This window comes from Cyrtonyx montezumae, unplaced genomic scaffold (genome assembly GCF_038088225.1).
Source record: "Cyrtonyx montezumae isolate F1298 unplaced genomic scaffold, pur_monq_1.0 scaffold_12, whole genome shotgun sequence".
Lineage (NCBI taxonomy): Eukaryota > Metazoa > Chordata > Aves > Galliformes > Odontophoridae > Cyrtonyx > Cyrtonyx montezumae.
The window spans coordinates 15,834,971-15,851,013 of record NW_027071848.1 but is presented as its reverse complement, the minus strand read 5'-3'; the positions used below and the strand labels follow the sequence as shown (position 1 = coordinate 15,851,013).

Below are 16,043 nucleotides of genomic sequence, written 5' to 3'. Positions count from 1 at the left end.
TCAGAATTAAAAGAAAAAAAAATGTTCTTCAGTGGCAAGAAATGTTTTTTTTTTTAAAAAGCAAAGAGTAGCCTTTCTGCTTACAATTTAAAAATGCAGTTATGCATTTAACATCAGTTTTGTAGCAGAACAAAAACAAGAATGAAATTTAAAGTGGTGGAGACAAACTAGATTTGGACAATAGCCCAGCCCAGAACACAGCAGATGTCTGCACTACTCAGAATTCACCTCTGGACATAGACAGGTCAAACAGCATTCTCTCCACAGAAAGGCGGTAGTTAACTTCAAAGTTTAACTGAGGTGCCATAATGCTTAGTAGTGTTATTTAGCCAGGGAATGGCACGCTAGGTGTACACCATGGCTTTGTAAATGTTAACTAAGGCAGAGAAACTTCAATGGACAAAGTGGCAACAGAAACTGCTTCCAAACACCCAGCATTTTAGGCATTAGGTCACTAGTGAAAAACATGGAAAGGCTGGATTCAGTTCCTTACCCTTGGCAATTCACGTTTGTAAATGTGCCCACCAAGCAGAAGCTTAAAGCGAGTAACTCAAATTGCTCTATTTTCATGGGCAGCAGATCAGGCAGATTGAGAATAACACATTTAATTTCAGTCTGTAGCTAAAATTTAGAAATTAAGACTTGTAGATCAGTAGTTTGGTACCAAATAGAAGTGGATATATGGTCACTACTGCCAGAATCATAGGTATGAGGAAAACTCAGATGTCTGAAATTAGATGGTGACTGAACTCTCTGAGGACTCTGGTCTCTGTTTCACTGTTGGACAACTTACAGACATTACAGCCATCCGATTTTCTTTTAGCAGCGCAATTTGCTGTTCTTTACTTACACGGATTTTCCATTCGGTGAATGAACTAAGGCTACTCTTAATTTGGTCTGCAAGAACTTGTCCATGGAGCTGTAACCACTTATACTGACTTTAAAGAAATGCCCAAGACATGGTTCTCTTAAAGCCTGTTTCAGCTGATGGCTTAGTTGCATTATTCAGTAACTGAAATATTCCCCTCTTTAGAGACAAGAGCCCTGAGCCCAATCCTGGAGACAGATCCCTAAGCCTAGGCAAAAGAAATTTCAGACATGGAAGCTGTGTGGTTTCCTGCTTCACCCTTAGGCATGATGTTAGCAATCAGAGCACTCTCCACAGAACATGGGAGACCTTGATTCAATTGCATCCTTGGCCTGAAGGGACCCAGCATTTCAGCTCTCACCTCTCCTACTTTTTCCCATTGAGGCTCTTCTAGTTTGCATGAATTGCTAAGGGCTCCACCCTGCTAATGAAGGGTAATTTCAGCACTGTACATTACAAAGGCAGCCCTTGAGGCAGGGACTACCCAAAGCTTTACCACAATATGAGCAGGTACTGTTAACTGGGGTCTTTTTTTTTAACTCAGTCTTTTCTAGCTTTCTGGGATCCTAGATCAGCGTTGGTTTCTCCAACTTTCTCTCCAACTTTCCAGAAGAGCTGAAGCACCAAGTTTAAAAAATGGCTCAGTTTTGGTCATTCTTTTGTGCTGATTCTACAGCCTTAAAAATGCAGCTTCTTTTCTGTGAAGGATGGGTATTCTGCGGTTTAACAATTATTATGGTTTAAAATCTTTCTGTAAATAGACTCCAAGGCACTATGTGATAGCAGCTTCTACCTGGGAGAGTATCAAGCGTATACAAAACAGCATCGATGGCATTGAAATGCCAGGAGATTTTTAAATACAATTTCTGCTATCTGGAGGTGTGCAAACAATTTATTAGTGTTCAGTGCAACACTGTACAGGGGAATGAGTCTGCAGTTGTGTTTTTCTCCAAGGTCAATAAATGGTTTTCCAGCTCTGGTGAGTATTTACTTGGTATCTAAAATCCTAATGTAAAAAAATGGAAAATAAGAGTAGTTTTGCTTTCCTCATTTGTGGTGGAGTCCCACTCTGACAGCATCAGAGATATCAGTCAACAGCTGCAGATGGAAATGGAATAGTCCTCATAACTGAATCCCGTGGGCTGCAAAAGGATTTCTTTTTTCCCCCCCCCCACCCAAACAGTTCATTGCAGCAGACAACCTGGAGCCACATTAAGGATTATTTCTGTTGAGCTGGCAGTGCAATCTGCCTTGTTGAATTAGCATGTCCTAAAATTAAACAGGCTTTTTAAAATGAGTGCGATGGTGCAGGCAGTACAACTATTGCTATTATAAAAAATACTGACACACTTCTCTTCGGTGAAAAACTTTGAAGACACAGGAAGGTGTAAATAACTCCTGGAACTTTTCCATATTTTAGCTTTAGGTGAATCTTAGTAATAAGCAAATCAGCATGTATGTTTCCAAATTAAAATAGAAAGCTATCGACAAATTGACACCTTTTACACAAGACTTATACAAATAGCACATCTCTCATATTTTGTGTTATTGCAAGAACAAAATTGCATAGACCTTTTGCTGGCACTGTCTGAATTCCCCCGAATAATGCTTTGTCTTATCAAATAGTTCAAGTAGTTCACTCTATTTAATGTAACCCACTAATGCAGTAAGTGTTTACATGTAGGGAGAGAAAAAGACCCACAGAGCTCAAAAATATTAGCAAATACATAATCATCTGACTGAATAATAGTTCAGCAAGAAAACACTCCTTTTATTGTTCCTTACGCTCCCTGTCAGGGACTGCCAGAATGTATCATCAGAGTCACTCTTCTGAAGCTGAAATGCCATTTGTGCTCTTCTTCCCCCATCACCCTGTAATTCAGAGTTGCAGACACAGGTTTGTTTCCTAAACAGCAGTACTTTGTTTTTAAAATTCTGAAAATTGCGCTTTCAGTAGATGCTCTTTAGCAATAATATAAAACTGGGAAGTGCGAGGGCATGTGCTGCCCGTCATGGTGCTTCATTGGCAGACCCGGCTGTACTCCTGGCATGTGGAACCCAGGCCAGCCACCGACAAGTAAAGTTTCCCATCTGGACAAACGCAGATTTCATACAGTCCCTGGGACACACCGGGTCCTCCTCTTGTACCCTCGGGCAGCTTAGGCAGTCTCACCGTTTCTGCATCGAGCAAAAGCTGCATGGGAGCAAGCAGGACAAATGAGTTTGTTAAAGATACTGATGCACTAAATTGTGCCATAAAAACAAACTGATTTGCTGAGGCAGCTCCATGGAATCATATTTTGAGTTGGAAGGGACCCTTAAAGGCCGTCTGGTCCAGTTCCCTGCAGTGAACAGGGACATCTACAGCTCCATCAGGTGCTCAGAGCCCCATCCATGACCTTGAATGTCTCCAGAGATGGGGCAAACACCACCCCTCTGTGCAACCTGTTTCAGCGCCAAACCACCCTTATCATAAACAAATCTGTGGAATATACCTGAATAACTTCTACAGAGCCCTGTGTCTTGTTTAGTGGTGTTGGGGCTGGGGCTCTGCTCTGGCCAAGAACCTGTTGGATTGCTGTATCCAGGCACTATGGATCAGCCGAGTGCAAGCAGAATCTTATTTAAAGACAGTTATCTATGTTATATCAATTCGTATTATTATTCAATCTCAACCATAAATATATGTCTTCTCATTGGTAACATTTTAATATCCTCTCTCCCATTTCCTCAGGAACTTAATTAGCAGAACTTGAGGAAAGATTTGAAGTTATTTATTATTACCAACCACAGCTGCAGGTACAGTAGGGCTTGTACTCACCACGCCATCACTGCTGTGCAGTTTGATATCCATCTGCGAAAGAGCTTCAATATTTCCTGCCTGTGCTTTGATGTTAATGCCTCTTGGTGCATCCATGCTCAAAGATCGAGTTGGTGACTCCAACCTGAAAGCAGAAGGAAATCCAAAGTAGTGCATTCTCACACATCCCCTCTCTCCAAGAATCACAATAAAGACAGAGCTGCTTTCTTTTCAGGCAGACTTGGGAAAGTACATGATTTAAAAACACCAAAGTATTCCGAATGAAAAATACAGCTGAATTCATAATACAAACATAATCACAGAATCTCAGAATTGTAGGGGTTGGAAGGGACCTCCAGAGACCATGGAGTCCAACCCCCTGCCAAAGCAGCTCCCTAGCCCAGGTTGCACAGGTAGGCGTCCAGGCGGGTCTGGAACGTCTCCAGAGAAGGAGACTCCACCACCTCTCTGTGCAGCTGTGCCACTGCTCCGTCACTGCACTGGGAAGGAGTTCCCACACACATTTGTGCAGAACTTCCTATGCCTCAGTTTGTGGCCATTTCCCCTCATCCTGTCACCACACACTGGGATATGATAAGGTACTATTTCAGAGCTAGCTTCAGATTATTTCAGTATCACTGATTATTGTCTCTTTATCATGAAATCCATTTTTACACTGAATTCATTTTCATTTGTGAGTTTAGCAAACAGTACAATTAGTGCAGGCTTTAATCAACAATAGTTTTGGCACCGCTGCCAGTCAGACTGATTTAACTCCCTGTGTATGTGTCACTTAATTGGATGATGCCTGAAACTTAAAACTCAACAGCTTATCTTGAAATAAAAACTGCACGCTGTACAAGTTGCACCCCTCGGTGCCAGCAGATGGCAGGAAGGCACCGTGTGAGCTCAGCCCTCACCTTGGCGGGGCGGCTGTGCAGGGTCAGCAACAGCTGCCTGCCATACAGCTTAGGCCTCGTTTCTTCAGAATTCTGATTTCCTCAGTAAGTAACAGGGATAGGAGTAGTAATACGCCAGTGACTCTGTGAAGTGTTATAGAATTATGGCGGTGATCCCAGTTTCCTTTACACCTGTGTTCTCCTGTCTGTTCTGTTCACTACTTTCCCAAGTACAGAATAAGAGGGGCTGAGATGTCACAACCGTCGTGATCTGTGTACAAGAACACGAGCACAGGTCTGCTTTGAATCAGACCTGATATATGACTAGTAATTTTACTAAGATCTGTCTTTGTGATTTAGCAAATCTTCTACGACTTCTTACTCTAGATCCTTATATTTATACATTTATGAAAAGGGAACTCGGTGTCCCAACAAGTGATTCACACAGGAGTTCTGCTTCACAGGAATATTTTTCAGTGCACATTTTTCTGTACAGTGAAAAATTGAGTCTGTATTTTCAATATTTAAAATTTAATATTTTTTCATAAATCAAAGTCAAGGTAGTTGTGAATAACAAATGTTTTCTTAGTTTCTGCATAATGCAACTATTTCCTCAGCTTGTTTTAGGAAAACGCAATAAACATTGAAATTGCTTATGTTTTTTTTTGGTAAAGGATTTCACCTGCATAAATAATTTAAATGTAGACATGCATTTTTCTTTTAAAGGTCTGTTGCATATTAGAAGGAGGTGGACTGGGTTAGATTTTTGAAGAGCATATCAGATCAGGAGTTTGAAAAGCAATCAAACGTCAGAGAAATATTTTTTACCTGCTATCAAATATAATGCTGGCAAGAAGCCTACAGAGTACAGAAGCAGTTATAGATTTATGATATGACTTACACATCATTTAAATTACCTGTCAGGACTACATGTGGAATGTTAATAACAATCACAGATTTCTGCTGTTTATATGGGTCCCATTTCAAACAAGGGTGGACTTGCTCAGTGAAGTCATTGGAGCTTCTGGGCAATGGAAGCTGCAGTGCAACTCAAGCAGTGACTTAAAGCCCTTTGGAAGTCTTATGTGTTAGACTTTAGCAAAGGCAACAGTCAGTAACAACCATGATGCATTTCCTCATACAGCTGTCAAAAACTCAACATAGTCTTAGTTCCAGACTTAATAAAAGGGAAACAGGCACCTCTTGTTAAAATTACACCCTGGCTTGCATCAGCCAGCAGGAGCAAGAGGTGATTGTCCCTCTGCACTCAGCAGTGGTGGGGCCCACACTTCGAGTACTGTGTTCAGTTTTGGGTCCCTCACTACAAGAAAGACACTGAGGCCCTGGAGTGTGTCTAGAGAAGGGCAATGAAGCTGTGAGGGGTTTTGGAGCACAAGTATTGTGAGGAGGGTCCCACTGGCAGTAAACATGTTCTGAAAAAAGAGTTCACGTGGCAGAATGATGAGGGAATGTATTTTTACCAATCACCTTTTACTATTACCTTTTTAATATGGGTATATAAATCATATTTAGCAGAATGGAATGAGGATCTTTTCCTTCTGGAAGAATTAATCTTTGTAATGTGCTGTTCTAAATGAGACATCTGTCTCATTTGGGATTACTGACTCAGGATTTAGGGGTAGCTTCTGGGTGCCACTGCATCTGCCAGGGGTACATTAGCACTTGGTACAGTGCAGGAGGAATTGATTGGAACCAAACAATATTTGATGCCAAGGACCTGACCCACATTGTATGTGTTCTATAGTGCACTCTGGAGTTGCTGTAGCCTGGCCCTGTAGTCTGAAATCCGGAAGAATGGGAGCACAGCTTTCAGGCTAATCTCTAAAAGCCATCCTGTCCATATGCTCCAACAATTTCCAAGACCAAGAGGACCAAGATGTGAGGATTGTGGGCAGCTGGGAGACTTCCCTCAGAAGTATGTACTAATTTGAGCTGAAATCTTCATGCAGATTTAAGTATGATTTGTGAAACACAATGGAAATAAAACGAGGAAAGATCTAGAAATTATTAAGAAATTAACATCTCCAAAAAAAGTAACCGATAGGATTCTGTGGGCTTAGTTGGCAGAGCTTCTCTGCACGTGTCTGCTTTCAGCTTTGCTTTTCAATTAGTCTGAATGCAATCTAATTCACCAGCACTGCAGCCATATTCTTTAGCTAGAGCATACACCAATTATTCCCTATGAGGAAGCGGGATTTCTACTGACATGAGCTGGTGGTAGATGTTTTCTAAACTGGAGCTGGAAAGGCGAGTAGCAAGCAACAAACACACACTGATGTCTGATGCCAGTTCCAATTCATTTGCACTGATCTCCTAGCAATGTAGTGTTTCAAGATCAGGCGAGCGAAGGAGGTGATCAGGATGTAGGAAGAATACACTGCCCACAGCTCTGGATCTTGGTGTTCTGCCCTGTGGCTTTTGGTTGTTTGCCAGTAGGTCCAAAGGCAAAGAAGGACAAGACAGCAGGACTAGGCTCTCAGTCTCAGTGTATGCCTCACTTCTGTCTTTTTTTTTTTGTTGTTGTAAAATTATATTTGTTGGAATGTCTCCTAAAATTACATCTCTGTTCAAACAGGAAAGATGACTTTCACAGCATCTTCCAAAAACTGACAATATAGTAAGGACATTCAACAATAAAAAACTGTTAGCTCATACTGAATGTCAAAAAATAATTTTGTATTATTATATTATTGTATTATTTCTATTTAAAGTAATGACTCATTAAATCTTCCCTGATCATTTTCTGCACAGTAATGGAATCACAATTGTTATTTTGTCAAGCCTTGGCACAAAATTCTGATTTTACATAACTACTGTAAATCTTTCAAAAATGGACTGACTTTTTTTTTTTTTTAAGAAATGCCCCTTACGTCACATATATTGAATTTCTCAATTTAAAGGTGGAATGATTGCTTCTGACCCAAATGATGCTCTATTCTATATTCTGCCATTCACTTTGATACTCAGAAGTCTTAGTGTCACTGATTTAAGATAAATAAACTGTAATGAACAAAATTTGACTGAAAAACAGCATCCATTTTCACTAGTCAAGTCCATTACTTGGCCAATGGGTATATTATATCATCCCCATTTTTGTATCTTTGTTCAGAGAGCACATTTTCCAAGAGTTACTTCTCCTGGGAGTTGTATGCATTAGCACACACATTTGTTTCAGTAAGACCAATGTCAGTATATACAGCTCTCTTACAATCCAAGTTAGTTTATCATTTACATCACAATAAATTGTAACATGAAAATCAGTATGATAAAAACCTACAATTATTTAAAATGAAAAAAAAAAAGAATTCCTGTGTTGTTTTGTTTTCCCAGCTTCGTCCAAGTGCACCTGATTGTTTCATTCCGTACTTATTCACAGGAAAAAATAAGACAGCACAAAATGCAGCTTAATAGTAGGAAAATAATTCCAACTCTAGATCCAACTAAAGCTAATAATACTTCTTAATTCATAGATTCATAGATTCATAGATACATTATGTTGGAAAGGACCTACAAGATCATCTAGTCCAATCATCCTCCTATCACCATCCCTACCCACTAAGCTACCTGATCAAATACCTTAGCACCTCATCTAAACGCTTCTTGAACAGTGTTAGGGACGGTGCCTCAACCACCTCCCTAGGCAGGCCATTCCAGTGCCTGACCACTCTTTCAGAGAAAATTTTTTTCCTCAAATCTAATCTAAATCTTCCCCGGCACAACTTGTGGCCATTCCCTCTCGTCCTGTCATTATTTATCAGGGAGAAGAGGCCCACCCCCTCCTCACCACAACCCCCCTTCAGGAAGTGGTAGAGTGCAATAAGGTCTCCTCTGAGCCTCCTCTTCTCCAGACTAAACAATCCCAGCTCCCTCAGCCACTCCTCATAAGACTTGTGCTCCAGACCCCTCACCAGTTTTGTTGCCCTTCTCTGAACACGCTCCAGGGTCTCAATGTCCTTCTTGTAGTGAGGGGATTTCTAATACAGGCCAGGATGCCGTTGACCTTCTTGGCCACCTGGGCACACTGCCGGCTCATGTTGAGCCGAGCATCAACCAACACCCCCAGGTCCTTTTCCTCTCTACATTCTTCAAGCCATTCTGCCCCAAGCCTATAGCATTGCATGGGGTTATTGTGGCCAAAGTGCACAATCTTTCTCAAGAGAGATCTTGTGGGATCTCTCCAGATAACCAGGAATGCTGATAGATGGCAGAAAGTGGCTCGGCAATCACCTCTGCCAGCTCCCTGAGCACCCTTGGGTGGATCCCATCTGGTCCCATGGACTTGTGGTAGTTCAGATGGAGGAGCAGGTCTCTGACTGTCTCTGCTAGGATCACAGGGGGTGCATTATGTGCTCCATCCCAGACTTTAAGGAGAGGGTGAAAGATGTTCTTAAGAACATTACTGTGCCAGTCATAAGAAAGAGCCATAAAAATTGCCAGTAACTTGGGAAAATACAGAAAAGATGACTAATAATATCACAAAAGAGGAATGGGGTACAACTGAATTCAGAGCAAGATACTTAAGAAATGCGTTAGAGAAGAAAATGGCTGGAATAAAGGGGCTATGCATAAATAAAATTTTTCTAGAAATTATGATTTATTTATTTATTTATTTTAGTTGCACTAGACTGCAAAACCATGGAGAAAATGGTTCTAATTTGTTCTTAACAGCTGTTTTTTTCTCAAGTCTCTTCTGCTTATTGGTTGAATGCAGTAATGAGAATATAATGTTAGGGGGTCTACCATTTTGTCTGTATTCACTTGGAAACATCTTGGAATGTACCAGACTTCGCTGGCAGTTTGTAGCATCTCTGATCTGCAGAATATAAACACAAATGCACATTATAGTGCACTGAAACATCTCACTTTACTTCAGTTAGAACAGAGCTACCCTGAAACAATCACAAGAAGATATAGTAGGTTCTGCTCTGTCCAGTAGTCTTCTTTCTCAGGACGATAATGCTATTATCATTTACACACTTTACATATATAAAGAGTCCAAATGTGTGATGCACCAGCAGTTTTTGGATAACATTACTCAAGATAAGCTATTAACAGTAACATTGGCATGGCACGTGTAACACTGCTGCAGGATTATCACTCAAAATTTGTTCACGTTCATTCCCTATTGAAAATAACATTGTCGGCATTTGTATCTAATATTACCAAGGTGTGAAAGTATGTTTACTAAGCTTAAAAATAGGATCTTAAAACCAACCAACCAACCAACCAACCAAACGACCAACCAACCAACCAACCAACCATCCAACCACCTCTATAGTTTTTTACCAAGTTAGAAAGAAAAGGCACATCTTGTAGGTAAAAATGATGGTGTCATAACTTCCCCAAAGAGACAAAGTTCTAGCATGGTCAGGCATCCAAGCTAAGTATTATCTTGGAAGGACTCATTACCTTGTTGATGATGTGAACAAGGGTCAGTAAATGGCAGCATTTACTAGTCCTAGTTACAAAGCTATATAAAAAATGATTAATAATTTCAACGATTGCCAGGAATATGGGGTTACAAGTGGAAAAATCTTCACTTTGGGATTTGAATATATCCCAGGATGGTGCATGATCTTGTTGCATCACTGTTTCTCATGATTAATTTTCACTTCTTCAGAGGTTAACCAGACATGGCACAGTTGGTAAGTGCATGATACTTCTGGACAAATGTAGTAGCCTCTAGTAACAAGGATAGGCCATCCCCTGTGAACTCTTCAAAATAAATGTAAAGAAATAGTCACTCTAAGGCTTAATTCATCAAATCTATTTTAGGTGTCACTCTTGGGATAAAATGTATAATTCCCTAATAATAATTGTTGCTTTTCACAAGGAGGTGATGAGACCCAATGACCATGGATGGACTTAATATATAAATGAGTTGAAAACAATTTCACCTGAGCTATCTCTCCAAGCAGTTGTAAACAACTGGAGCCAAAACTCTGAGATATTAGCCACTCTGAGAAAATAATTTATGTGGGTGGTTCATATATAAACTTCCTGAGTGTGAAACTACCAGAGAACAATCAAAGGAGGGCTACAAAGATGGGGAAGGGTCTGGAGGGCACTGTATGTGAGAAGCAGCTGAGGCCCCTGGTTTGCTCAGCCCAGAGCAGAAGAGCTGAGGAGAGGCCTCACGGCAGCTGCAGCTGGAGTTGGACTCTGTGGTTCTTGTGGGTCCCTTCCAATTTGGGGTATCCTGTGATTCCATGACAGATAATAACCCTTTCCACTTCGATGAATGAACTGTGGATGAGACTTTTTCCTTGAAGAGAAGAGAGAATTTTAAATCTGGACGAACACCTAAGATGCATCCCTTTATACTGGGCAAAGTGATCCCTTATGTTTGGACTCTACAGTGTGAATGCAGCTTGAATATGTAATTACTGAATGGTAACCAGAAGTGTGTACTGAACTACAATCTGAATCACAGAAACCATGAAAAACACTCAGGATCATCTGAAGTGTTGACTGGATACAGGATCTTATTTTTTTTTTCCTTTTTAAATCTATTTCACACATAAGAAGTGTGGCTGCTTTTCAAATAAACACCTCTATTGATTTTTAGCTTATGTTGCCTTATGCTAAAAATAATCAAGGAGAAAGGGCAGATCCCTGAGTTACTCCATTTGTTTTGGATGGCATTCCTAATTGCTGCAGTTATTTGCTGTTTGTTAAGATGTCAGCTGGTATATGGTCAGTTTTTCAGTATATTTTCCATTCCTTTTAATCTAAATGAAATTTTCCACAGATTTTTATTTCTTAAAATAGTCCATATTCCAAATTTATATTCTAAATCTGAAAGCAATGGTGACAGACAATTCCTGTAAAGTTCAATTATGAGATTCTGGATTCAAGGGAATTGTGAAGCATAAGCACAGCAGGCACCAGTACTGCTTACAGCTTAGGGGTAATCTTGTGCACAATTACAATTACAAAGTCAGATTTGAATAACAGATGTTTCCAGTTTCTAAGGTTTTGGTTAACAGAAATTATTTTATGTAAGCAATATGAAAGAAATATTCCAGTTTCTGGAACAAATGCACTTACATATTTCCTTCAAAATAGAATAAAACACTGCCACACTTTAATAATGCTTTTAAAATCTATAAAAGCAACATTTTTATGTTTAAATGTTTAAAACAACATTTTTAACCTAATCAAGAATATAGAACATGTTATTATTACAGTGTGGTTATTTCTTTATTGGTGCTCCATCCATCTGACATTCTGAGATGCTTTATTTCTATTTGTTCACCGTCACTCAATCCAGAGATATTAAAGAAATGAAAACTAAAGATCAGAACTGAGATATGACTAACATAGAAGCTTCTCTGAAGACAGACAGTTATGATAAAGAGTGGTAAGCAGAGTTAATTCAAAGAAGGTTTCCAGGATGACCTCAATTTTATGATGTGCTGACTTTCTAGGTAATTAAAGACGACCAAGACCTCAGTGAACATGATTGAATCTGGCACACCACAGAGGTTTCCAGCATGGTTATCTTCCTGAAATAACTTCAATGACTTCAACTTATTCTAAAATTTTACTTTGATATAATAAGACTATTTGTATCATTGTTGTAAAAATATGGTCAGTATTTTCATAAAATTATCTTCCAGATTGAAATGTGCCATGCCTTTCACTTTATATGCTTCAGTGAATGTTTTATTTGCTATGTAGATTTCAAGTCATTTGAATTCTTCACTTTGTGCTGTTCACAATATCCACTGTTCTTCTCAAGTGAAGAGGTCTTTGCTGCCTTCCCTCTTCTAATTCATTAGTATGGTGGCAGAATGTGCCACACTCTCTATTTTTGTCACCATGGAAATACTACAACTTGTACACGTAGCCTTAGGGATAGGGGAGAGAACCTGAATAGTGACTGTGCACATGTATCATGAAGAACTACTGTTAACACAAAATGCTCCCCTTTCTTCTTTTGTATTTGAAATAGGCAGATGCTTACAGTGGGAGACTCCTGCTTCATGCTTTTCCCAGCTTCCTTGTATTGACAGATATCTAAGTGAAAAATAATATAAGGGACTCTACCCAGTTCAGTGTCACATCTGGAGACCAGTGACAGCACAATCATAGACTTACAAATAGAGCTCCAGGTGGTCTTCTGCAAGGCATCTATAACTAACTGTGACAATTATAATGAAGTTTTTAAGGTACCTTGCACTCTGGTGGAGGTATGATGTAATCACTGATGACAAGTTCCCTTTTAGCAATCTCACAGAATAATCTGATATCATCAGGTATTCAGTTCAAAAGCGCAGAGGCAGAAATGGTTATGCCTTTGGTCTTTGCACTACTGATGTAACATCAGTCAGATCATGCAAATGGCTTTGTTTCATACAAACAGCAGAAACCACTCCTATTGATTTAAATGTGTTAAGTGAAATCTCTGACAAGCTGAGGTGTCAGAAGGAGTATCAGCCATCTCACTGGCTCAAGTGAAAGTCAGTTACAACAGCAGGTAGAAACCTGGCATCTGTTCTTAGGGAAATCTTTTCTAGCAAAAAGGCCACTAACATTGGTGTGTGGATTTCCTCTACTACTGTTACTGAGGTATCACTGAGGAGTTTCAGAGGAGTTCACAATGTTCATCCAACGATTCTCCCACCCCAGGGAGGAAGCATCTTTTGTTAGAGTGGGAGAGAGTCCCTCTGGAGATTCAGCATTACAGAACTATGATCTGATGCAGAGGTAAGTCTGTCTCCTAAGGTCAGATGGTACATTTGTCCTTCACCAATTTATTCTATAAGATTTTGAAAGCCTCTTAAATCAATCAGTTGTGGGTGAAATGTTGAGTGATCCAGTTTTATCTGTATCTTTCCAATGGAGGCTCAAGCTGTTCCCACTATCACATGGATGGCTCCCATGAAGAGCTGAATTTGAACAGAAGTGTGAGCTGAATTTGAACAGAAGTGTGTACAAAGTGAAGCAAGACCACTCAGCAATCAAGACCAAACTCTGAGCCTGTAATCAGCAGCTGACCTAGCACAGAACAGGCTTGGGGAGCTTTCAGCAGAAAAGCCAGCAAGGATCCTATTCTACTGCCAGCTCTGCTACGCTATGCCATTAAATGCTAATCAAATTAGGGTTAGAACTGATCTAAAGACAGAATCAGAAGAACAATGAGTGAAGAAGCATGAATAACATCACTAGGAAGCACACTGAATAGATAACTCCTAAAAAGCACCAAATGAGACAATTCTGTCTGGTGTAAGACTCATCAAGAGGAATCAAAAATAACAAGTGTGTAGAGGAGGATGGATAATGGCTGTGTTCTCTGGGTTGATTACTGTAACAGACTACATGTGTATCGACTGTAGTCCATGCATGTGTACAAGGGCAACTCCAAAAGTAATGCCTCCTATTTTCTTATGTTGACCCACAACATCAGAGGTAGATGTTGGCAGCAGTGGAGGCTGAACCTTCCCACCAATATTCCATTACATTTTGTGGCTGTCTGACAGAATAGCATCTGACATGGAAGTGCCTATAAGGCAAAGGTGTGTCAATTAATTCCTCCATATATACAAAATGTCACTCACTGACATTCATCAATGCTTGCTGAATGTTTATGGAGACCAAACAGTGGATGTGAGCACAATGAGACAGTGGATCGTGCATTTCAGCAGTAATGACATTGATGTGAAAGACAAGCCACGTTCTAGAGAGCTATGTAAAGTTTTAGGAGCATGGCACGCAGGATCTTGTTCATTGCTGATGAAAATGCAGTTAGTAGTGAAGTCTGTGTTGAAAAATACTGTTTTGCAGCTGAGAATTTGCTTTGTCAATTCGTGTTATTGTGCTCTTTTCATCTATTGTAGTTTCCATGGAAATAAGTAAAAGGCATTACTTTTGGAGCAATCTACATACATGCCTACTGGAAATATGTGCTCATAAATAACTCAAGAAAGATGGATAAAGTAAATACTTGGGAAAGGTCATATTGACAGATGAAAACTTCAGGGTATTTGAGAAAGGGAGATGCTTTGAAGTACATTTCCTTGAGTTCAGAGTTTGAACAGTATGTTGACATTTCTGTTGAAGGGAACACAGCTCAACAGATCACTCTTTTAGTTGAAGAAAAAACAGTATGTGAGCTCTTTTCCCTACTATTAACTTTTTATAACACACTAGGGATGCATGACTAACATATTCAAGTAGATATTAAATACAAGCTAATGCAGAAGTTGTTACAAATGCAATGCCTGAAAAGCAAGAAAAAATCAAATACAACCTAAACCAGCTTATAAAGACAACACTTCGAAATACTGACGAAGTTGATAGGAAAAGATATGAAGAACTATTGGAATGAAGCAATAAATAAATAAATAAATAAATATGAAGCAATGCAATTTGTAAACTCAATCCTAAGACGTTTCAAGAGCATGGGTGCACAAAAATAGCTCACAGATCATGATGGAGAAAAGATATTCCACCCGGAAAATTCTTTTCACTTCAAGATGTACATTTTCAAGAAAAGTCAATGTTTAAATGACTAGATACGAAGTACTACCCAAATCTATGCTAATGAAGTATTTTAAAATATCAGTCAGAAATGTTTCTGAAAAGGTAATAAATGTGATGTTCTGTACTTTTAAACTAGCCTTTTCATAGATTAGAGTTCATTGATGGAATGAAAAGAAAATCTTTTAAGCTACCAAAATAAGTATTTTACGGTGTTCTCACTTAACACGAATACAGCATAATACATGAATGTAAGAGGATAACTGGTAAATTAATGTCAGGGCTCATAAAATTGTATTGCAATAGAAACATCTTGCTAGTCAGGGAGCAGGGATGCCTTACAAATACTGACTCATAATTGTAGACTCACTTTCCCATTATGTAATTCATTCTCTTCTGATTGACTGGGCTTTTGATTTGCATAATGAAAGCAAATAAAATCTCTGTTCTTCAATTAGTCAAATAGTACTTCTAGTCAATTAGCATGTAAGCATTAGTATAACAAATATGATTAAGCAATTATTTTGTGAACGTTTTTACCCTGATTGGCTTTTATACATCTCCTTTTAGATTTCCTTCCTAATTCTTCCTAATAAAACCCCACAGAGTTGATTTCTACTCTTCTGCCTTTTACCTGCATTATCTGCAGCAAACCTATCCTTTGAGTGCAAAAAGAAACATATTATGAATGATGAAAGGATAAATCTTCATAAAAATCAAAGAGAAGCAGAAGCCATAAGAATAGTAGAATTATTGGCTGCCACAAGAGAGAAGTTAAAATTAAAAGGGATGCATTTATCATATTTAATTTGAATACATAGATAGGAAGGATTAGCAGCAACTCACCAACCTGCCTTAACTAGATGCTGAGAAGTATCAGTATAACTATGCTCTCAAACTATCAGTATTCTACAATATGAATATCAAAAGCTAATAAATATATGTTTTCGTGCTTTTTAGTTTCGGACAG

General features: G+C 39.2%; 1 protein-coding gene across 5 annotated transcripts in view; it reads right to left on the bottom strand.

Moving 5' to 3' along the window:
- Positions 1 to 1,469: 1,469 nt before the first annotated feature.
- SGCG (sarcoglycan gamma) overlaps positions 1,470 to 16,043 on the bottom strand; it is a 121,201-nt gene continuing 106,627 nt past the window's right edge. For all 5 annotated transcript variants that reach the window (XM_065730129.1, XM_065730127.1, XM_065730131.1 and 2 more), the window contains 2 exons: positions 3,690 to 3,813; positions 1,470 to 3,062 (listed from right to left, as the gene is read on the bottom strand). In XM_065730129.1, the coding sequence (XP_065586201.1) occupies positions 2,889 to 3,062; positions 3,690 to 3,813 (298 nt within the window). In that variant the 3' untranslated portion in view covers positions 1,470 to 2,888. The remainder of the gene's footprint in view (positions 3,063 to 3,689; positions 3,814 to 16,043) is intronic.